This window comes from Ictalurus furcatus, chromosome 5 (assembly GCF_023375685.1).
Source record: "Ictalurus furcatus strain D&B chromosome 5, Billie_1.0, whole genome shotgun sequence".
NCBI lineage: Eukaryota > Metazoa > Chordata > Actinopteri > Siluriformes > Ictaluridae > Ictalurus > Ictalurus furcatus.
In genome coordinates, this window is record NC_071259.1 from 7,552,254 (window position 1) to 7,577,256 (window position 25,003).

General features: G+C 38.1%; 2 protein-coding genes across 4 annotated transcripts in view; both read right to left on the bottom strand.

Moving 5' to 3' along the window:
* Window positions 1-14,013, bottom strand: part of acot7 (acyl-CoA thioesterase 7) — a 91,724-nt gene extending 77,711 nt beyond the window's left edge. Inside the window, exons 1-2 of one of the 3 annotated variants that reach the window (XM_053624548.1) lie at window positions 13,706-14,013; window positions 4,630-4,747 (exon numbers count right to left, since the gene is read on the bottom strand). In XM_053624548.1, coding sequence (XP_053480523.1) covers window positions 4,630-4,747; window positions 13,706-13,776 — 189 coding nt within the window. In that variant the 5' untranslated portion in view covers window positions 13,777-14,013. Of the gene's footprint in view, window positions 1-4,629; window positions 4,748-5,551; window positions 5,643-12,731; window positions 12,931-13,705 lie in introns of those variants that run through there. The other 2 variants (XM_053624551.1, XM_053624550.1) reach the window with 2 other exon arrangements.
* Window positions 14,014-15,997: 1,984 nt separating this feature from the next.
* Window positions 15,998-18,415, bottom strand: hes2.2 (hes family bHLH transcription factor 2, tandem duplicate 2). Its single transcript, XM_053623907.1, has 3 exons — window positions 17,868-18,415; window positions 17,668-17,755; window positions 15,998-17,546 (listed from the first exon to the last, which is right to left on the bottom strand). The coding sequence occupies exons 1-3, from the start codon at window positions 18,039-18,041 to the stop codon at window positions 17,191-17,193; spliced, it is 618 nt and encodes a 205-aa protein (XP_053479882.1). The 5' UTR covers window positions 18,042-18,415; the 3' UTR covers window positions 15,998-17,190.
* Window positions 18,416-25,003: the final 6,588 nt, after the last annotated feature.

A 25,003-nucleotide genomic window follows, 5' to 3' on the forward strand; every position in this document is an offset into this window, starting at 1 on the left:
TTAATGGGCAACCCAGAACATTCTACACTGACCACATATATGTATGAATAGAGTTGCCTTACGTAGTTCAGGATCTGTGTTCATATCTAAGTATCTTTTGTTGTTTAAAACTGCTTTGAGAGGAAAACATGGCCTACAAATATAGAAAAACCACTTTATATGGTTCAAATAGAGTCGATCTCAAAGGGTTGATTGGTAGAAATGATTTTTTAGCCTTCTAAAAGGTTTTAATGGCCAGTCCAAGAAAATGTATGGCTGTCTGCTGTCCTCTAGTGGATACAGTAAGAATCCATAGATTAAAAATTTATCTAAATTATTATATAAACCTAATTTGGCCCTTAGAAACATTTGAAACATTTTTCTTTGAGGTTTTGATTTTAATTAAATATTCATACCCATATTTATAAAGACTTATGCCTGCTCAGATTTATTTTGTTTTTGTATCTTTTGTAGATATTGTGTACACAAAGATATTGTGTCTTTTGTATATTTGTTTTGTATCAAAATATTTTGATTTTACAAAGCTTACTTGTAAGCTTTGTAAGCCTTTTTTTTCTATAAACTTTGGTAATACCTCATTTACAGAATCTCACAAAAGTGAGTACACCCCTCACATTTTTGTAAATATTTGATTATATCTTTTCATGTGACAACACTGAAGAAATGACACTTTGCTACAATGTAAAGTAGTGAGTGTACAGCTTGTGTAACAGTGTAAATTTGCTGTCCCCTCAAAATAACTCAACACACAGCCATTAATGTCTAAACCGCTGGCAACAAAAGTGAGTACACCCTTAAGTGAAAATGTCCAAATTGGGCCCAAAGTGTCAATATTTTGTGTGGCCACCATTATTTTCCAGCACTGCCTTAACCCTCTTGGGTATGGAGTTCAGCAGAGCTTCACAGGTTGCCACTGGAGTCCTCTTCCTCTCCTCCATGACGACATCACGGAGCTAGTGGATGTTAGAGACCTTGTGCTCCTCCAACTTCCGTTTGAGGATGCCCCACAGATGCTCTATAGGGTTCAGGTCTGGAGACATGCTTGGCCAGTCCATCACCTTCACCCTCAGCTTCTTTAGCAAGGCAGTGGTCGTCTTGGAGGTGTGTTTGGGGTCATTATCATGTTGGAATACTGCATACTGATCATGCTCCGCTTCAGTATGTCACAGTACATGTTGGCAGTGTTGTCACATGAAAAGATATAATCAAATATTTACAAAAATGTGAGGGGTGTACTCACTTTTGTGAGATACTGTAGATAACTGCAAACATGTACTGTTCACCAAAAATGTCATGTGAGAAACTGTAAAATTATCAGTAACGATCTCTAGTTATAAACAGGTTTGAGCAACATATTGTTTTTACTATAGACCCTGTTCCTCTGTGTTACTGGTCAGCGTGAACAGACTGGAATTGTGAGACCAGTTTGGTCTACTCAGAGCTTGAGTAGACCAAACTACTCAAGCTGTTTATACAAACTTCCTTTTTTACTTTTTGCTAGTAGCCTCCTTGAGGCTGGTGTGGCCAAATTCAAAAGAAATAACAGAGTTACATCTGTATCGAAAGTATGAACAATTACTTCACTGCATTAGGCTTTGAACTAAGAAGAATATGCTTCTGAAAATCAAACAAAAAGTGACATTCCATGAATGAAACAATAAGTACTCGATACCTACAAAGGAAGATTAAAACAGTAACTATATTGGTACTTGTTTGAAAGCTGCTGCTAGTTATTAACTCCAAAAACACATCCTTATTTCCTTATTGAGTAACAGAACAAACATCATGCTTGTGCATTTGACCATACTAGTGTTAATACGCATGTATAGATGATTTTATTCAGTAAAGAACTATTCTATAAGAATTGTCCAAAAAACGTACAAAGTACATATACCGGTATTCTGAGTGCTGCCTTTTGAAAACATTTTGCGAACTGTATACAGATACTTCCATTTTGTATTGAGAATATGTAATACGTTTATGTACTCTGTTTCAGCCCAGCCCTGTTTATAAAGCACCTTTAACATTTAATAAGAAAAGCATAAACATTTAAAAGGCTGGCATGAAGTATTTCAGTTGACTGACATTTTAAACATGTTAAGAAAAACAAAAAACATTTTAAGGGACAGGACACAACCCCACCCAAATGTTTCTGACCATGTGCAAACACTGGGGGAAACAGTTATTCAATCACGTCTTATGAGTGACGCTCATGTTCGAAGTCATTGAGGAATAAATGATATAAGCAGGGTTTTTTAGACATTTTATTGGAGAATAATCAATGACAGGATGGTGTTATTGAAGGTCAGGATGGTCTGAGGTCTGAGAGTGATGTGTAACAAAAGGCTTACACTGAAGATGCTAGTATATCAACTGGAGACATATCAACAATTATTATTATTACTATTACTATTATTATTATCATTATTATTATTACATATTGACCATATGATTAAATTTTTTTTATTATTATTATTAACCTTAGAAATCTGTGAAACATCCACCATACAAACCCCTGTAAATTAGATACTTTACAATATATATATCTATATATACACTACAGTTACTATAGAAATGATAACACAGAACAAGAGCATTAGTATAAACCTGTCATTTGAATTACAGCTGCCACTACTGTTAGAAAATTAATCAAAATCACCTCTCCCAATCATATTCAAGGATTCAACAGTGCTGTGGTATAAAATACTTCATTAGATATTAATCAGGCCTTCTTTTTTTACTTTTTCTTTTTAGAGTTCATAGATCATGTGAAGCATTTTGACCTGTTGTTAAACTTTTAGTCGTTTTTAGTTTTTGGCAAGGCTATTTCCATTTCATGTCTCTTATCTAGAATTACACAGCAGTGCCTTGTCTACATGGAACCGGAAATCAGAACTAGTTCGGGTCATTTTCTAGATCTACACAACATAAACACAGCTCGCATCTCAACCCTAAAAGCCACAAACAAACTTACTGGGAATAAACAGGCATAAATCTAACCATGATTTCTTAGCTAAGGAATGTTTGCATTTAGAAGTAAATTGGTCTAGCCGTGGTTTGACCGTATTAACCCAACCCTCATACGTAATACTGAGGAACAAGCAACGATTGTTTTTGGATGTCAGAAACGAAGCTATACCTTGTAAAACTATTAATTATCCTAACCATAACAATTTGTAAACGCCAATACAACTTGTGAAGTAATTCCTGTTTTTTCATCATCAAATTTTTTTCAGTGTTCTTCTGATTGCTTGCCTTTAGCACAAGGACTCACTGAATGGTTTGATGAGGATGAAAATTATGTAAATCATGTCCGATGGGGTCACCAGATCTCAAATATATGAATACCTAACGGAGATTTTGGAATGACGTGTTAGACAGAGCGCTGTATCAAACCATTAATTGAGGGAATATATTTTGGTAGAACGGTGTTCATCCCCCAGTACATCTACAAAGATTTGTAGAATCTATGCCAAGGCGCACTGAAAATGTCGGTTTTTCCTTTAACTTGTCCCTGTCTGTAAATATCTTCATATGCACTATACATTACATGCACTGGGTATAAGGCAAGAAGGAACAGATACTGCCCCTGATATGTGTCCCTTAAAGTGGTTAAGGCTCTGGACTACTAATTGTAAGGTTGTAGATTCCCAATACCACCAAGCTGGCATTGTTGGATCCTTGATGAAAGCCCATCTTTGCAGCTCAAAAGTCTTTTTGGATGAAAGTGTCTGCCAACTGAAGAAATGTAAATGTAAATTGGGTATAAAGTAGGTGTAGCACATATCCAGATGCTTGGTAAAAAATATTCTGAGACAAAAACAAGTCCAGTTAATCTTAATTAGAATTTCACAAAACTTAGACAGTTGTGACTTTAACTCTGAACAAGAGTACAGTGGATATTAAAATAGAAGAAATTTGTGTTGTAAAAAAAATAAAGAAAGAAAGAAACCAAGATAAAACATGTCAGATATTTTTCCATCTTTAATGTGATATAGAAATAAAAATATTGCCCAAATAACCCCAGTCCCCGCTGAAGAGAAGCAGCCCCATAGTATGATACTGCCAACACCATGCTTCACCGAAGGTATGGTGTTCCTTAGGTGACAAGCTGTCTTGTTTTTTTGTTTTTTTTCACCAAACATATCTTTTTGAATGTTTTAATATTAGTTAAAGGGCTTGCACAGTTGTGCAACCAGGTTATTGTACGTTTCCCCCCTTAAAACTTTTCCATTTGCTTTTCAATTGAATTGTGTTGCTTGTAATATCACACTAAAGGTAAAAAAAAAGATCTGACATGATTTATCTTGGTTCATTCTTTATACATCACAAAAACTTGTAATATCCACTGTATGTCATAAATCCTTTCTTAAGTCGAATATTATAGACAGAAATTCTCATACACTGCAAACACAGACCAAGTAAAATGGCAACGTGCTCAAACAAAACCATCACCTCTCACCTGATAATTAAGCCATGTGTACATTTGACTGAGGAAATAACATTGTAAAAACCACCAGAAACCCTGTCAGTTTCTTTAAAAAAAAATCAAGTAGTGAAAATGACCAGAGCTGAATAGAATACTAATCTAGTGTAGATGACCGAAATGTGCATAGGAGCATAACTCACCCCAGTTTGAGTATTACAGTGGCGAGTTCCTATTATGCACCCAGCTTCCTCAATCATCTTCAGGATCGTCCCACCATGGACGTTACCCACGATGTTGGCATCATCTGGTCGCATAATTCTGAGAATCACAAACAAACCCAATTATTTCCATCTGTACTAGCAGGATATGAGTCAGCAACATTCAGCATGCCACATCTTGAAGTATCAGGACTCAGTGCACTGTAGCTTGTCTATCAAACCTGCTGTTAAAGCCCAGGTATACTGTGGTCATTCCAGTGGTTTGAGAGATGTCATAAACACATATTAATCATCCATATCAGTGTACTGGGTATAATGCAAACGTGCCTATGATGGGGACACATTATTACAGTCTGTAAAAATTTACAATAGGCTAAAAGTAAAGTAAACTAATGTAAATTCACTAAAGCAGAGAAACAACAATGAAGGTGGATATGTGCCTCCTGGTTGCGCAACCTAGAATCTACGTAATCTGGTGATACCGAACTTTCTGGAAACGGGTTTGTGTAGAAGTTAAACAGGAAAAACTGTCAGAAGAAATGTTACTAATGTGTAATGTTCCTTTCCACTGAAATGTTTGTCTCATGCGAGACACAATTTGTACTTTTAGTATGTACCTTTTACCTAGAATGATGTATAAAGTGTATCTTTAAATTTTTTCTCTAAAACGTCAACTATATCCACATTTCCAGGTGAAAGATAGATATTAAAGGTACAAATTAGGACATGCCTTACTCTTCATTCTTAGGTGTTTTACAGCTAATTACATGGTTAGGCTTTTTAAATCAAAACTACTTCATTTAGACTTGATATGAGACACGGCATATGACAACGTACATTACAGTAGAATACAGTACATAATGATAAGCTCTAATTTACAAACAGAAGTCCAATGTGTTACTACCTGGTAAGCTGAATAAGAGCCATTCGTGCGACCAATTAAACTCCTGAGTCACGAATCAGAGAGAGATTGCTTGTGTCAAAACGGAATTAAACCAGGCCTTTCATTCATCACTTCTTCTACTAGACATTATGATATCATCAATCTCTCCACCACTAACATGGTTCTCATCCAGAGTGGCCCTGCCCTCACTCAAACCATGTGGTTTTGCGCCAATGAGAGTGATCCAGCGACTGACACTTCCGTGGTGAAGTTCTGAGTGCAAACAGTTAATGTTTGGAAAGGGCTTGACTGGTATGACTATTTGTGTTTTCTATTACAGGAGTGGAGAAACGCTCCACTTCCCTAACCCCTCTAGGTGGGTGAAAAACGGCCAACTTGATATGCAGTATTAAGTATGACCGTGCAGTATTACTATTATGTTTGACGTTGTAGTCAAACTATGCATGATGTGTAGGCCTTATTATTATAACACATGAATACACACATGCAGCTTGCAGAAGAACCCTACTTGAACTTGTTAACATTTTGTAATGTTACAACCTGGAACTGAAATTAATTTCACTGCGATTATATGTCAACTCTACAGAGAAAAGCCCATAATGTTGTAGTTGGGGGTCAACATCAGTACAGCTTGTAATGTTGTACACAAATGAACTCTGTTACAAGTTATAAACAATAATATATGTTTAAAACTTAAATACAAAGTGATTTTTATTCTTTGTGTACCAAGAAGAACTCTTTTGTGTATTACTGATTTCTACTTAACCTTAATTCACACCAAGTTACCAAGGTCCTAAGTCCTACTTTGTCATTCTGACACCAGAACAAACATTTTATTCTGTAACTACTATCAATAATTCAGTAAATACAGTGAAACTAAACATAGTTTTGTAAGTAAAACTAGGAATTAAAGGTGTCAAGTAGCCTGGTACATTATAGATCTCAATTTGAATAGGTGAATGTATTATATAAGAGGTTAGTCCATGTATTCAATCTTGATTGCTGCTCTATGGTTGAGATAAACCTCACTGTGCTCGTTCTACAAGAAATCACAAGAATCAGGATTCACATTTTTATCAGAGACCAAAATTTTTTATTTGTGCCTGTGTTCGGCATTGAATTTACCGGTGATGTCACACTCCACAGTAGTGGTTCCCATTTCGATGACAATTTGACCTTTACAGGCCACATTTCAACAACTGCACAATCCTGTAGGTTCATTCTGTAGAACAGCAAGAAAATAAGACCGCAACTCACTGAACAGGTACCACAGCTACTTGTCCAGGCTCTTGTTATCTCAAAACTGGACTAGTGCAACTACTCGCACTTCTCCGGGGCCTCCCAGCCGGCTCCATCAAAACACTTCAGATGATTCCGCAGAACGCCTCGTTATCAACCAGCCCAAAAGAACCCACGTCACACCCCTCTTCATCTCCCTCCACTGTCTTCCTGTAGCCACCCGGATCAAATTCAAGGCCTTGATGCTCACCTACAAGCAGCACCGGTCCTAGCCCATTAGGTGCCCTAGGCGAGACTCATCCTCAACGCCCCCGACCACACACAAAATAATTTATACAACACTCGTTTCTCATACTCAATGATATTTTACTTACTTCAATAATAAAAAAAAGCAGCTGAAATTGTAAGTCATTACTATTAAAAGCATAGCCACAGCTATTTCCATATTTAGAACATGTTGTTCTTTGTTACTGCAGAACTACTGTACTCTCAGTCAGTGCTAACCAGTTAAAACATCATTGGCTTTGCATTTAAATAGCTAGCTTGTTGCTTACAGACAGCACAGTCTTACGAATAAGTAATAAATATTAGTAATAGTCATCTTTATTATCTAAATATATTAGGGGAGACTGCCTGGGGTGGGGTTTGTTGTTGGCACAAATTATGAGGGTGTGTGACTGAACCGGGTTGAACGTTTTAGGAACACAATCAAACATTCAGATACTTCAAATCTATAACAGCATCTTGTTATGGAAGCAAAAATTAGTCCGTGGTGTGCTTAACGATTACAAATTGGACAGAAGAGTTGGACAGAAGTCAACCAATCCCGGTCTTCATTGTAAATCCACTATCTAAATAATTTAACACCACAAAAATGACAAATGATATAGAAATTGTAATAAGCTTACTTTTGATTTTTTCACGCTTTGCCTCTTCTTCTTTTTTCTTTTTTGGAAATTGAGCTCCCGATTGTTTTTGTCACTTCATTTTGCATCTCAACTAAAAATTTTGATTGCTACTGCCGGTAATACGTCAGCAGCATTAGCATAAAAATTTTGCCATGATCATTATCGTCCATAATGCCGTAAAAAAAAACAAATCATCACTGACACTCACACACACTTCAGAGTCACATGGACACACCAATGGTGATGACTGATAAGTATGATGTACTTTTTAATTTTATTAAATAAATAAATAAATAAATAAATGGTGATGAGTGTTGCACTTAATACATGCTTGCACACACTGCCACTTATTTACATCTGCACTAGGGAGCGCCAACAAACCAATTTGACTAAACAAACTTTTCTGAGGTAATAAAACACATGAGGAATATTAAATGTGGCTCGGTACTGTTAATCAGATTTGGTGGGGCAGCGGTGGGGCAGCGCCCCAAATATGGTGACGCCCTGGGCATCTTTCTATGACGCCTAATGGATTGACCGGCCCTGCGTACAAGACCTTGTCTGAAACAGCTAATCCCTACCTCAACATTCCCCTTTAGGTTTATGTTCCCTCACGCAACCTGCGTTCAGTTAACGACCAACGCCTGATAGTGCTTACTCAGCGAGGCATGAGGTCCCTTTCCAGAACCTACACACTAACTGTCCCTCAGAGGTGGGATGAACTTCCGACCTCAATCCGGACAGCAGAATCTGTCACTGTCTTCAAAAAACAGCTAAAGACCCACGTCTTCCGTGAACACTTCCATAACCACTACCCCCCCCCCCCACACACACACACACACACACATTTATATATTTAACAAAATATATCACTTCGGATAAGAGCATCTGCTAAATGAGTAAATGTAAATAAATGTAATGGCTCATATGAAAATAGACACTCAGGGCTTTAAAAAGTTGCAGTATTTCATAAGAATTTTTTTTTTGCCTAGCCTACTAGGTTGAAATATTATCATTTTACTGTGGCAGTTGTATACGGTGCTTTACTATCAAAAAAAGCTTTAGCTGTGCTGTCCGTTTGATCTCTCTACCGGTGTTATTGTGGAGAAGCGTGGATTGTTTGCCCAGCAAGGGGCTCACACCCCTTCCCGTTTCCACACAGAAATCCAACAATGTCCCGACTAATCTAATAACAGAATTGCAGCAATTAAATAATTCATTTGTTCATACTGATTGAAAATGTCCGATAAGTCGATTTCCACCCCGCCGGTGGAATCCAGCGCCCGGGGACTGCTAGAAAGGGTTCAGTCCAGAGAAATGACTTTTCACCACCAATGTACAACTCCAGTGCCATCGTGAAAATAAGACAAATTCTTACACCACTGTGTAATCGCAAATTTTTCACAACTATATAACGCATAATGCTGATCTGATGCCATAAGGTGTGTCTCGTGGTCTTGTGTCCGTTTTGCCTTTTTTTTTTTCCAGAAAATGTTTAATACATCTGATTCTTGGTTAGAAATCATGAGACCACACGTTCATACATGCCTCAACACACAACCTTGAATAAGCTTTTGGAAAGGCCTTTTTCGAATCTGTCCAGTGGAGCGAGTTGCTTCACAACAGATGGCCACAGATAGTTGATCATTAATAAGAAATCTTTGATGCGTATGAGTCAATTTATCACACAAGTCTAGTTTGATTTTTGTGAACATGATCCTAGAAGCAGTGTATAATCTCTCTTGAATAGCCATGCCGGTTGTACACTTCTGAATCTAAAACCTTTTATGTCTTGCATCCATATAGCACAAGAAATCAAAAACAAGGCACTATAAAAAAAAAAAGAACAGGACCATACGCTGTACATTTTACCAAATACAACTGAATATATTCCTACCTGAGAAGAGTATAACGCAAAAAGCATTGGATTTCTTTCAGTAAAATCCGACCATTTCGCATGTTTCAGAAGAGTTCGGGCAAAACTAACACAGCTCCCAGCTCAACCACTGCATTTAAAGCACTCAGCATAACCTTTTTGACGTCATCTCTTCTATCCACAATAGTAAGTGAATTCAGTATCCGTGCAACGGCTGCGGGTGCAGAAAATGTCTGCAACCCAAATACATATTGTGTGTCTTTGTAGTTTTCCGTTGTGTACTATTAAAGTTTGAGGAAGAAGTCATTATTTAGCCTACAATCTGTACCAGGTATAAGGTAAATATACTGAACATTTACCTGGATTAATGTTGAAACAACACAGATAGCTAATAAATGAGAAGCGTAGCTGATTAGTATTTAGAATCAAACCTGCATTGAGTTAAACCCAAAGCAGATCAACACAAACGTTGAGCACAATGGGGCTCAATTTTTAAAAACAGCCATGATTTTTAGCATTTACACAAGAAATGTGAAATATATGTATGAAAATCCTATTTGTTTGGAAATACATTTGTATCGTATGAAAACTCCTGAAAATGTGTACATAAACGTATAAGCTGACTCCCTAATGTGAACCTTGAGTGATAAGGTTCATATCGTATAACTGGCCATAGTTACTGAGACTGTATACGCAGATTATGGTGTAAAGTTTAAAACTGCTGATTTATTTCAACTGCATGCACAAATTTAATGAACAGTTTGTGGAACTTTCTTGAAAAAAAAAAGGCAAAACAAAACAAATCCGTACATTAAGACAAATAAGACTAGCCGTTCAATGAGAAAAAAAAAGTTACGCTGTCCTATAAAAGGATGAATTGTTTGTCTGTGGGAGCCAACACGCTACAACGACTGAGCTGCACAACTGGCCCTTAGTAGGCCTCTTTTACCGTTTAGTCATTGTTTTGATGGAATTTAATGGACTGGGTGTCACTAAGTGCAAATCGGGTGCATGAACGTGCTTCGTAATTCACGACTGTTTGGCGTTTATCAACGTAAGCACGCGAGTACAAAAGAAAATCAGCATTACTGAAATGTTTTGTACTACTTTGGGTATAGTTTTCCAAAAGCCTTACTACATGGCCAAGTTGTAAACAATAGTCAGGTTGTATACTCTCTCTCCAGTGATGACTGTTGTACGAAGTGAAGCACCTAATCTTATAATCCAGAGGTTCTCAACCTTTTGTAACTAAAGCCCCCCGAAGCCTCCCCTATCATGTTACCTATTATATAATCTGTTTTGATAGATAGATAGATTTTTTTTTTGCTTTTGTGTTTTTGTACTTTTTTAAATTACTTTTCATAACTTTTCATTTTTTTTTATAACTTTTATAAAGCTATATAACGGACAGGTATGGAACATGAATGATATAAAATGTTTATGAACACTATAACTACTTTGAACAAGAGAACTAGGTGGTAATAACGTGGACTATTTTACATGTAAAACATGTTGCATTATATTCGTCTTGCGTTCTAAAAACATTCGCATACGAATGATGTAAATTTGGATGAAGCTGCGTCTTGTTATCCATGACATTGTTAAATCTCCAACTCTCAGACACTCACTGAACAGAGCAGACGCAGAGAGAGATGAGAGTGCAGCAGGAGAGCAAGACCTCGCGCTTGCAGGACAGTACTGGAGGCATTTGAAAAGTTGCTAAGGTTTGTCCAAAAAGTTGCTACATTTTTTCGCAAAAAAAAAGTCGTTAAAGGGGTCTGAAAAGTCGCTAAGTTGGCAAAACTGGTCTGCACTGACAGCTAGATAAAAGGAAGGCTAAACTCCACCTCTCCCCAGCAAAAAGAAAATACAGAGGGAGAGGGAACATGGGGTTTTTCATTTATGCACATTCTATTTGAAAAGCAATAAAATACACCAAGTACACAAATTATGACCTGTCTGTATTTTTTTTCTTGAAAACAAAAAAAAGCCCCCCTGTTGAGAACCAATCGGACGGCATTGCAGTAGGGAATTGTTTGCATTTTCAGTCTGTCCTTCCTCTCTGTTTGCACAATTTGCAAAGAGCAACTGACCAGGACCCCGGTTACTTTGCCAGGCAACGTGCTGTACAGCTTTGAAGCCCTTTGTTGCAAGTCATCTGTCATGGTTTCTGTCTTTCTAAATTTAGAGTTTACAATTACAATGTTTGTACATAGTACAATGTTCAGTAGCTTCAGTACGTTCAGCGAGGGAATTTCTGTGACTTTACTTCACTATGTATCTTTATGGTGGTCATAAGACCATATCCACCTCTTTGTTGCAAGATCAGACGAAAAGTTGTTCCGAAGTGAAACAGTCGACTCCAGTCTACAAATGACAGGAGTGTTAAACTGACAGCCTGTGTGCCACAGCATCTAAAGACCTCACAGACCATAACTTCATAAAAGTCCATAGTTCATATTCTCATCCACTCCCAAACTCATAAAAGTCACGTAATAAAACACTGAAAGAGTGCAGATTAGCCTCGCAGTTATGCGTGTTAGTAAGTGTGCAGAATAAAAATGGAGAACTGGGAGAATCTTTGGTCCAACAGAGCAAGAAACAAAAGCACCTCAGTGGGTTTTGGGTTGTGTAATGAGTCCAGTAACGCCTGTTTGAAACCTTTTGTTGTTGGGTTCTAGATTGCTCTAGACCCTCTCCATTCTGAAGTATCACTCAAGACACAACTGGTGTGTCCATCATGGAGAGACACAGCTGTCCATCTCTACACCTGAGACACCTAGACTGCATGCACAATTACTTTATTTGTGTTTGTGTGTGTGTGTGTGTGTGTGTGTGTGTGTGTATGTATGTATATATATATAGATAGATAGATAGATGTGTATATATATAATATATTATATTATATTTAGAGAGAGAAAGAGGGAGTATGTTGTATGTAAACACTGCTTTACGGCATCAATAACGTGGAATAAGTTTATTATTTCCCATATTTAAAAAAAAAAAAAAAAAAAAAAAGGTCAAATAGATTATCTTTAATGGGGCCAGTGTCGTGAGGTTCCATTCAAGTCGCTTACTTCTGCATAGCAACCAGTTCATGTATATGCTTTAGCCATTAGCCGCTTCCTCTGTACCTTAAACATGCAAGTTTACATACCTAGAGGTGACCAACGCCAAACGCGACATCATCCCTAAAGGCAGACGAAGCATTTCTCATGCGCGCTAACACGTCGGCTCAATCCGAAGTGGCTCAATATTTGCTATTTATGTGCACTACATAGGCTGTAAGAGCCATCAATGTAAACCGGATGTAGCGCGTTTATATAAAGAATGCAATGCTATTTGGGATTCCGCCGTGAGTTACGTGATGACGTTACGCCTACGTCTATAATGAGTGTATTTACATCTGGCTGCCACTAGAGGGAGCAGAAATGGCCGGTAATAAATACCGCGCCAACTAATTTCTACAGGCCATTTTTTTTTTCTTTCTTAGTTGCTAATGCTGAAATTATGAGAATATTAATTGTCTTTACTCTATACATATTTGATTTCGTCTAGTGTCTTTTTCACCCTGTCATAAAACACGCTCACCATACCGGAACATGTCTAAAATCCATGCTTTGAACGTGCACATCCTGTTCTTTTCCACATCAATCATCACGCTCGTATGAAATAGGGGTTTTAATATCTATATCGGATACACTGCTATTCGGTGTCCTGTTTTAAGCCGTGACGACCTCGGAACAACCTTGTGGGCTATTTCTCAGCATCATATGTGTGGAGGTCATCACATGCTACATATCCGGTATACAGGAGGCGTCGGAATACGCCGGCATCTGATAACTAGAGTAAAGCCACACGACCCAATCGCCTAATCTCACTCGCAGTCATAGCTATAATAATAATTATTATTATTATTATTTCAGACCTGTACAGAGTAGAATGCAGTAGAGTCAATGAAATGTTATGTGATCTGTCTGTTATAGCTAAACACCAGGGATTACCGGGGCCGCACGCGCGGCGTGTTGCGACGTTATAATCTCGTTGACTGAAGGATGCGATGGAGTTTACACAGCATTGAGAGAAACCCCCCCGAGCCTGTTAGTAAGAGTCAGACTGTTCTCATCTTACCTGCATATCTGAATGGACGGTGAGGATGATTGAGAATCTGGAGCAGACATGATGGACGGTGTGTCGGACATCACAGTCTCCAAACGAAACTGAATGACTCGGAGCGCACGAGCTTTGGGGGGGAGTCGGTTCACCGGATATCTTGGGCTACTGCAGATACACCAGATAATACAGCGGGTTCTTAATGAAATCTGGTTTAAAATGAGAGATATTGTTTTGTATAAATGTGTGTCTTCGATGTTTTGGGTTTGTTTTTTTTTTTAATATACACCCACCGGCCACTTTAATAGGAACACCTGTACACGTTCACTTTTATGCAGTTATCTAATCAGTAGCACATTGTGTACACTGTCTTTCAGATGCAGGTCAAAAGCTTCAGTTAAAGTTCACGTCAAACATAGAAACTGGCCAAAAATGTTTTTGTTTTGTTTTGTTTTTTGACAAATCTTCAACTGTCCATTTTCGGTGAGTCAGATTCCTGTTTTTGGTTGACAGGAGTGTGGTCTTCTCAAGTTTGGAGCATTCTGAGATGCTTTTCTTCTCATCACGGTTGGAACGAGTGGTTATTTGAGTTACCATACATTCCTGTCAGCTCAAACCAAGTCTGGCTATTCCTATCTGGCCTCTCTCACCAATAAGGTTCTGAATTATTCAAACCAGCCCACTTGGCACCACCAAACCCATCCATTTTTCATACCGCTTATCCTACACAGGGTTACAGGGGAGCCTGGAGACTATCTCAGGGAACAAGGCGGGGGGACGCCCTGGACGGGGTGGCAATTGCACAGTTGCACACTACAGACAATTTGAAAATGCCACTCAGCCTACAACACATGTGTTTTGACTGAGGATGGAAACTAGAGTACCCAGAGGAAACTCCTAAAGCACAGGGAGAACATGCAGACAGGGTGGAGGCAGAATTCGACCCCCAACCCTGGAGGTGCAAGGCAAACATGCTGACCACAACGTCATCATGCCCCCTCCCCAATAAACATGCATCAATCCATTTCCTATACTGCTTATCATACAGGGTCGCGTGGAACCTGGAGCCTATCCCAGGGAGCATGGGGCACAAGGCAGGATACACCCAGGACTGGGTGGCAATCAATCACAGGGCAGAATCACATACATATTCACACACCCATTCATACACTACAGACACTTTACACATGCCAATCAGCCTACCTTGCTTGTATTTGGACTGGTGGAGGAAACCAGAGTACCCGGCGACAACACAGGGCCGTGGCAGGACCCCCAACCCCGGAGGTGCAAGGCATATATGCTGACCACTAAGTCATCATGCCCCCACACCAATAACCATTATTGATGTTTGATGTACACATTAACTGAAGCTCTAGACCTGTATCTGTGCTGCGGTGCTGCCACATAATTGGCTGATTGAATAATTACATGAGATGTTGTAGTATTACACCAGGTAGGAAGTAATAGGTTCTTCACTACATGTTGTGCAATGTGTAAGAGAAATAGCTTCAGACCTTGTGCTCCTTTACAGTAGTAATGGTTGAGTCATTGGACACTCAAGTGAACCATATTATAGGCTCATCTTTACTATGTAGCCTGGTGTATTTGGCAAGTAGTCTGGTGTACAGATGTTCCTATTAAAATGGCTGGTGAGTGTACAATCATGTTGGGGGCAGCAAGCATACCAGGGGCATACTTGCTTTGTAGAAAACCCCAGATAAGATGAATACTGTTGATATTGTACATGAAAGTAGGCAAAAACAGGACATTTACTATTTTGAATGAAAAGCAAAGCTATGAGAACAGCTGCATTGATTTATAAAATAATATTTTGGTCGTTTAGAGTTCCATAAAACCATTTTATGCAGCTAGGCTGAACAATGTAGAAAGCCATGATTGATTCTCTGTCCAAAAGAGTTTTGCATAAGCCTATTACATTCACTGCAAGAATAACAAAAGCTACAAGGGGTATTTTCAAAACCCAAGTCTATGACAGTAATTTTTCATGAACTTTATGGCTATATTTTGTCCTGTGTATGTTTTTTTTTTTTTTGCTTTTTTCCTTTATTTTTAAATTAGGATATTTATTATTTATTTTTCTGTTGTGATAAAAGCAAAAGTCAGCAATTACAAATGTGCGTAAATAAATTTCACCACACGGTGGCAGCAAAGACCGCCGCACGGATTATTTTTTTTTGCAGGGGGTTAGTTGTTTTTGTTTATACTAAGTTAAAGTGAGTAACTAAGTTATAGTGCACTTATGAAAACATAATGTAATGCAATAGTTTATAATCCAAATGATGAGTAAAACTGACCCTAAATGTTAAATTTGTCTCATGTCAGTGACTTAAAGACACCTCAGTGTGCTTAAATCAAATAAAAAAGAGGTAAAACATTTGGTTAGCCCATTTCTTTTATTTAAAAGTACAGAATAATTACATAAACAAACAAAAGAAATACTCCATCCCGTCAAAAAAGAGACTTTGGAAAACAATACTACGTGAAAAAAATAAATAACACGTCTCTCTAAAATGAGACTGTATAACACATCCCAATGTGTTTACAAGTAAACATACAGATAAATAACACGTCTCTCAAAAATGAGACTGTATAACACATCACAACGTGTTTACAAGTAAACAAACAAATAAATAACACGTCTCTCAAAAATGAGACTGTATAACACATCACAACGTGTTTACAAGTAAACAAAAAATAAATAAATATCACGTCTCTCAAAAATGAGACTGTATAACACATCACAACGTGTTTACAAGTAAACAAACAAATAAACAAATAACACGTCTCTAAAAAGGAGACTGTATAACACATCACAACGTGTTTACAAGTAAATAAATAAATAACACGTCTCTAAAAATGAGACAGTATAGCTAACACATCACAACGTGTTTACAAGTAAACAAACAAATAAATAAATAACACGTCCCTCAAAAATGAGACAGTATAACACATCACAACGTGTTTACAAGTAAACAAATAAAGAAATAAACCGCACGTCTCTCAAAAAATGAGACTGTATAACACATCACAACGTGTTTACAAGTAAACAAATAAATAAATCAACAGCACGTCTCTCAAAACATGAGACTTTAAAACACAATAGAATGTGCATACGAGTAAAATAATGTGCACAGAATCAGAATACTGAAGTGGAAGAGCACATTTCTTACACTGGACAACCCTTAGGGTTTTACATAGGCGTTTTCTACAAGCCCTCACCCCGTTAACCCCAAACCGAATAACCGCGTTATTTACAGGTCACGCGCAGGATCTTTAAGAAAACGAACCGATAGATACAAACGAGCGAATTTTGACAAAGCGAACGAGAAGTATATAATACTTGAGTGGGAAAAAAAATCGACTTGACTTAGTACCTCAAATCAGCACGCTGTACATAGCTGCAAATGTTTACTACTCATCTCTGGGCTGTTTATGTACATTATCTAACAAGCAGCATGAATTGTGTGCCGCTTTCCCGCGTGCTACCACGGTCTCCACATGGGCTGCGCGGCGGCCTGTGGCGCATCCTGAGCTCTCTCCGGGCTCGCGCGCCTTTCTTTCCGAATGTTGTCGAGTCGCTCCGAGTCGCTCGCGCGCCTTTCTTTCCGAGTGATGTCGATCCAGTTCTGGCTCAGAAGCCGCTCGTGTTGGATCGGTGAGAGCGTGCTGGAGGTGCGCGCGCGGCACGTGCGGCAGGCCGGAGAGCTCGAGCGCAGAGACTGCTTTATGAAGTCGTGCACGCGCGCGCAGGTTTCGCCGTCGAGGCTCGTGCGCGGGAGGAGCGCGGAGACCCGCTGCAGGCACGCTTCATAGCCCTCTCTGTAACTCACTGTAGCATCTGGGGACAAAAATAAATAAGGCGTGCACTTTATTTTTTGCAGTTGAGATATTTATAATAGTAGATTAAGGTTTTATTCAAAGAAGATAGATAGGAAAAAAGAAGATAAAATAGCGCGCACCATTTATCGGAGTTTTAGGGACATCGGTGAGGAATTCGACCGTCATTTCCAGGATGCCTGCTTTCTCAAGCTTCGAGTAGCGACACTTCTGAAAAACAAAAACAAAAGAAACGTGAGTTAAAACTACAAAAGGCACTAAACTCATTATATTTCTAAACAGATCTGGATTGTTCTGTAAATGAAAATGAACCTCTGCTTACATCTTTTCCCATCAGAGGAAGGATGAGGCTTTTCAGCTGGTTGAGGCAGTCGTTGATGCGCGCGCGTCTGCGCTTCTCCATCAGCGGTTTTAAAGTTCTTCGCAGCTCCGAGATCTCTTTTCTCACGTGCACCGTGCTGACACCGGGAGGCGGGAAAGACACAGCCGGAGTCATTCTTGATTCTTTGCCAGAGAGCTTTCTTTTCTTTTCTAGCGATGACGAGTTTCTGCCCGAGCAGCGTTCAGCGCGCGCTATTTATCCACGCTCAACGCGTCATGGGAACGCCCACCACAAGCCACGCGCGCGCACAAGCTAAAGTTTTGACGCGCAGAACAATAGGCTGGCGTTTAAAAATCTGTGCACGTGATCACTTGTCGTTAATTTAGGTTTCCACACGCACGTTCTTATTTGGATAAAATTCTGCCTCTGTGCTACTAACCGACAATAACGAACATTTCTATCAAAAATACATGGTTACTCCGGAATCCAGAAAGCATTCGTGATGTGATTTTGTCTGATGCATTTTATTTTCATGAACAATTTTTTTGTATAATGATATGTAATCTGCATCTGTGAAATCTCAACATTAGTAAACTCCATATCACTACCACGTGAACTGAGACCTAGCAATTTAAAAATAAACGTTTACTATCTGATAATGCATATAATATACAACTTATAAACATACTGTTAATAATGTGTAATGAATTATATATGCTTTCCTATATAGCGGAGGGTGTGAAACAAAAAGGAGAGAACACAAAGCACAAGGAATGGATGAACAATATGGATTTGCAGTGGGCGGGGGGGGGGGGGTTTGGGGGGTGTTGAGTATCTATAATTTAAATTACAAGCACAGATCCACAAGCCACGCCATTTTAAGTAACATCTGCTTGTAAAATTTGATCAACAATAGTTTTTTTCCCCCTGACGTGTTCATGCGATGACGTAGTGTTCACCTGCATCCATAGTGCGCAAGGATTGGTGTATGTGTGCTTGTTGGGGTGGGGGTTGAACGGCGTCTCTACGTTTGGCTTATGTTTAGTTCAAAGAATCCACTAATCCACACGATAAAAGGTCTAGAAAATGTGTATCCAACATGTACAATACAGATGTTCTGTATTTTTACGCACAAGAAGGAAAGCTGGTCTTAGCGTTTTGGGTATCCTGGCTACGACGCACGACTAAAAACTGTTGTATTTGTAACCAAAACGTTTGCACTGTCTTTGAAGAGAACACGAGGGCTTTGTGTGGTGCACACACGGAAATATTTTCAGTTTGTAACTCGTGCATCCCCATGGGATCCACGCGTCCAGCACGCGTCATGGCGAGGAGACCAGATGGCCTCCTATAACTATCCACCCCCTCCCTCCTTGTGCGCAATGGTCATGCCTGTGTACGCTCCATCCACGAATGTTTTTTTTGTGTGGTGCATGCACTTTAGTTTTTGGAAAAAATATTTGGCGTCAGTGGCCCATCTGCATGCCTGTCATCAGTGGATTTGGATTACAGATGATCAGACAAAGGAAGAAGCGTTTCTTGGCGTTTTGCGCGCGCTCATTGGCTGCCTGTTTGCTTGGGAACTTTACGGCGATTTATAATGAACGACGGGTTGTAACAAAGCGACGCGTGTTTATCATTTTCATTCTGGAAAAAAAAAACCCAAGTTGGTTGGGGAGAAAATGTTTAAGTATGCTATAGTATATGCAAAACATCCTTTACATAATTGCTGTAAAAATGATCAACAGCGTAGGTGTAATTTTGTGAAACATCACTAAATGTAGTTTTAGGTTTAGTGTAAGATGTAATTCCTTGTTTTTTTTGTTTTGTTTTGTTTTGTTTTCAGATGTAGTGTGCGCATTTCTATATTTGCGCATCTGTGCGCAATTCTGTTTAAAATGCTGGCGGATAGAGATCTGGCTCATTCGCATTAAACAAAAGAAGAGAAGATTTACTGTTTTATATTTCGTTTTAAAGTTTAAAAAAATGTCATCAGGATTGCACAAGCGAACACAAGGGAGCGACAGAGGCTCCCCGCTCAATAGCTTGTAACCGATGCGCGCTCCGCACGCGCCCCAATTCCCTGCGGGCACCTTAATTACCGGCCGCACGGGCCACTCGGCGCGGGCACAGAATTGTGAACTCGAGAACTTTTTTTTGTGCATGAATTGCGTTCGGTTGGGGGTTTCTTTTGTCCTCAAAAACGCGTTGAGCGTGGGTGCCCCATCTGTGAATGCGCAACTGGAGAGCGAGCTTTTTTGTCCAGGGTTTGGGAATGATAAGGTTGGATGTTTCCTAGTAGGAGAGCACGTGCGATGAGTGAACATCAAGCAGACATGTCGTTTAAACCCCCTCTTTTAAAAAAAAATAATCATTATGTGGGAACAATACTCTTCTACAACAGCCACTCGTTAATGCATGGGAAGAAAGCGACGCACAATGTTTTAGCTCGCGTAACGACTCAGAGCAGATTGAACACGTATTCAAAAATGTCGTGTTTCCTTTGTCATTTTTGGCATTTTTTTGCGTTCTATTTAGTACTATAAACAACTTTAGTAGGCCTACTATAATATATTAATTCATGCATCATTTTACTGAAATAATATGCTTATTAATTAAATGCTTTTCTTAAAAATATATAATTTTGCATCCCTTAAAATCACAATTATTATTCTGCCATTGATAGTATGAAATAATGGCTTCTGTACACTAAATGCTAGCTATACATTTCCAGAAAACCGTTTGAAATTCAGTAAACACTGTTGCAAGTACAATGCATATGGTTTTCTCAGCATACACTATATATACACAATATATACTGTACACAATATACATCTTGTTTTCTTATTATGAAAGACTAAGGATGGAATGAAGTATGTTGAGAAGAAAAAGAGGACAAAAAGAAGAAAAGAGCACCACACTATTCCATTTTGAAGTGGACTATATGTAGCTTATACCGTAGCTCAACAATCTCTAGTTGTAATTGCATTTAAAAAATCTTCATAAATGATACATAAGGAAAAATATAAAATAAAATACATTTATAATTCAAAAGTTTGCTTTGTTTTATAATCTATAACAAATAAAGTAAACTAAACCAAAGATGTGTCCTATAAGATCACAAGCTGAGGGATACGGAGAGATTAAAGACCAGCTGCAGTGTGTGGAAAATGCATGGTGATGGCATGCAGATAATCACTGACTGTTGTAGCAGTGAACATGTAGCAGTTAATATCTTAGTGTGCTGAGAGAGTATTTTTGTTAGACAAGCAGCTCCATATAAACATCATGTGCAGTGCAATCAGAAAAACAATTAGGATATACTAGGATTGTATTCATTATAATAGATTCCAAAAAAATACTAAATACAATTTCATTTCACTCCATGCCTTTTTTTAAAAATTGATTACTATTATTTACACCACTCAATCTTGGATTAACACCTTTATATAACTGAATAATTGTGATTACTGCTTCCCTGGATGTATATTGATGTATGTCTCAGCTGTATTGTCACCCTTTTCCCCTACATACAAATCTTTCAGTTTTTTTATTTTGTTGCCTTGCAAAAACTCACTCCCATTTTGTCTCTCTATTATCTTCTAGTCTTCCAGCAGATGACATCATAAAAAGCAGAACTGCTCCAGTTGACCAAGCAAGAGATGAGAATACTGAAAGTTTTATTTTTGGAAAATCACTATGCATTGCTTCAACCTTATTCTTCATCTTGCATCTATCTGTTTGTCATTGCCTTTTAAATGATAATTGCTTATAATTAGTTGATGTACATAAAACTGGTAGAATGATATATTATTCCCTATTGAATACAAAGACAAGAATATGTGTGATAGATTTAAATATATATATATATATATATATATATATATATATATATATATATATATATATATATATATATATATATATATATTTTATCATTTTACTGAAAAAACAATATATTTTCAGATACCCTTAAACAATAAGATGAGGAAGTGGGGGGTAAGGATTTTGGAGCATGGTGAATCCGATGACATGGGGGAGGGGTGTTGTCTGCTACTCTACAAGTGCACTGAGATAAAACTGTATGCAGCAAATGTTATACTATAAACTTAGAAATGTATACATTTAAAAATGTTTATTCAGCAAGCTCTGTGCATGTTCAAACAATATGGACATTTCAAATGTCCTTTACTATTTATATATTTCCTGTTATTCATTTGTTTTTTGCATTCGGAAATGACAAGCAGAATTGTAGAATTTGCAGGATTTTTCTGTACTGGGTTTTGGGGAAAAGATTTAGATCAAAGAGTAGGCTTTACACATTAGGGTTCACCATAATAATAATAATAATAATAATAATAATAATAATAATAATAATAATAATAATAATAATAAAGAAAACATTATTATATAATATAACAGTTGAGTTTCAGCTCAACTATTAAGCCTAGATTAAGATATTTTGTTGTACTTATTCCTCAAATTTGATATTATTCAAACTATAATCACCCCTTCTTTATCTAAAGATAAACACTCTGGTAATATACGGTACATGAGTGTCTGGACAAGATGAAGTGTAAAGAATTAGTTTGTCAGCGTGTTTCAAAGGAACTAAATTAGTCTTTCACTATTAGAAAAATGGTGGGTTTTCTTGATATTTTTCCAGCAACGTTATCTGATACATTTTGTACCTGTGAATACAGTATAAGTCTCAGCCAGTATGGAGACTAAAATATAACTGGGTCATAGGTTTTTAGTTTCTAGTATGCTGAAAAATACCTAGAGTGAATAAAGAATTGCGAAAGATGATTCTTTTGTCTGGTGACAGAATAAAGCAGGATCCTGACTAGGATAACCAGCTGCTAACCCCCACCACAAGTCTTTAAGGGGGGGTGGGGGTCTAGACACCTGGTGATGGCAAAAGAGACAGGCTTGGAGAGCATAGGCTTTGTTTTTTTTGTTTATGGACTGGAGCAGGAAAGGAGTAGAATCAGTAAAGGACAGGTTCCACATTTGAAAATAGCAGGTGACTTTAGTGGCTTTATAAGTATTTGCCTTGAACTCTTTCAGTTTTTGTAGTGTTACAACTTGGAACTGAAATGGACATAATTAGGATTGTATGGCCAAAGGTTTGTGGACAACTGATCCTCACATATGCACTTGAACATCCCTTCCAGATTTAGTTTCCCTTTATTGTTATAATAACCCCCATTCTTCTGGGAATGCTTTCAACTAGATTTTGAAGCATGGCTGTGGGGATTTGTGCTCATTCAGCCACAAGAGTATTAGTGAGGTCAGGCAGTGATGTCAAGCAAGAAGGCCTGGGACACATCGGCTTTCCAGTTCATCCCAAAGGTGTTCAGTGGGGTTGAGGTCAGTGCTCTTCCAGTTCAGCCATATCTTCATGGGCCTCACTTTGTGTACAGGGGCATTGTCATGCTTGAACAGGTTTGAGCCCCTAGTTCCAGTGATCGGAAATTGTAATGATTCAACATACAAAGAAATTCTAGACAATTCTGTGCTTCCAACTTTGTGGCAACAGTTTGGGGAAGGCCCACATTAAGGTGTGATGGTGTCCATAAACATTTGGCCATATAGTGTATGTTATGCATCTACACAACATTGACTATAATATTGAAATGAGGAGCAGGGGAATCAATACAGTTTGCAAAGGTATTTACAAATAAAAACACGAAAGTTCTGATTGCATAAGTATACACTCCTCTAGCTGTGAAATCCCTAAATTATTTTCAGTGCTAATCAAAAATCACAATCAATTGTATGGCGTTCACCTGTGTGGAATGAAAGTGTCAATTGAGCTCAATATCTGTTTCTAAAAGGTCAGAGAGTTTGTTAGATAACATATCTAAACAAACAGAATCATGAAGACCAAGGAGCTGTCAAGTCCAGGATGAAGGTATGGAAAAGTATCAATCAGGATTTCTTTATCCCAGACACTAAACATTCCACAGAGCAGCATTAAAACATATGGCACAACCATGACAAGAGCAGACTAGTCAGAGAAGCAACCAAAAGACTAAGTGTGATGCACAACACTATGCTACCACCAACATTCTTCACTGTGTGTATGAGGCTCACAGGGTGATGAGCAGTGTTGGACTTCAAAATATAGTAATTACTTCCAAGGCTAAAACATAACATTTTTTCCAATTTTTAGTAATGAATTGAATGGATATCAAATTCAAAGTTCAGTATATTTTTTAAAACCAAGCCGTTTCCATATTTGATACTTTAAATATCTTTCCATAATTTTGTCCTGGACTTATTTTGGTCTTCCTGAAACAGGTATATTGAGGTCATGTTACACTACATATGTGGACTCCATTCAACTAATTATGTCACTTCTGATGGCAACTGGTTGCACCAGACCTAATTTAGAAATTTCACAGCAACAATGGTAAATGTAATCACAACCTTTGTACTTCAGTATTATTGGCTATTTTGTGTAGATTCATGACATATAATACCAATTAAGTCAATTTCAGTTGAAGGTTGTAAAACTATGTGGAGTTTAAACTTGTACTAGGCACTACTGATTTATATCTGGATTATTTCTTGACAGGAAAGTGTTATTTTTGAAGAGATGACACAGATGTACAATTCCCTTTTCTTTCCATATTCCAATTATGCCAGATAGGTGTGTGTTTGTGTGTGTGTGTGTGTGTGTGTGTGTGTGTGTGTGTGTGCACGCACTTGGTGTGTAATAGTTTTGTTGATATTCCACTAGACTGGCAGAGCTGAGGCAATCAACAACTACGTTTTTAATTTAAGCACGTCCATAATTGATATATCCTGTCGGTCAGTCCATCCAAGGAAGATCCAATGGAGTCTCCTGAATCCATATTTGGTAAGGAGTGATATATGAGTTGTTAAATTATACACATAAAAATTGAGAGCATCTAGTCCTGGCACCTATTCCAACCCTCATGTTTAGATGTACTTTGTCTTTGTTTTTCTTCTAGCATTTGCCCTGTATTTGGCTCCATCCATATTCCCCGGAACACTAACCAGTTTCCCAATCCCTGTTGATGAAAAGCATTCCACAATATGGTGCTACCAAAACCATGCTTCTCTGGAGGTGTTCTTATGTTTCATTTAGTCAACATTCAGTGTTG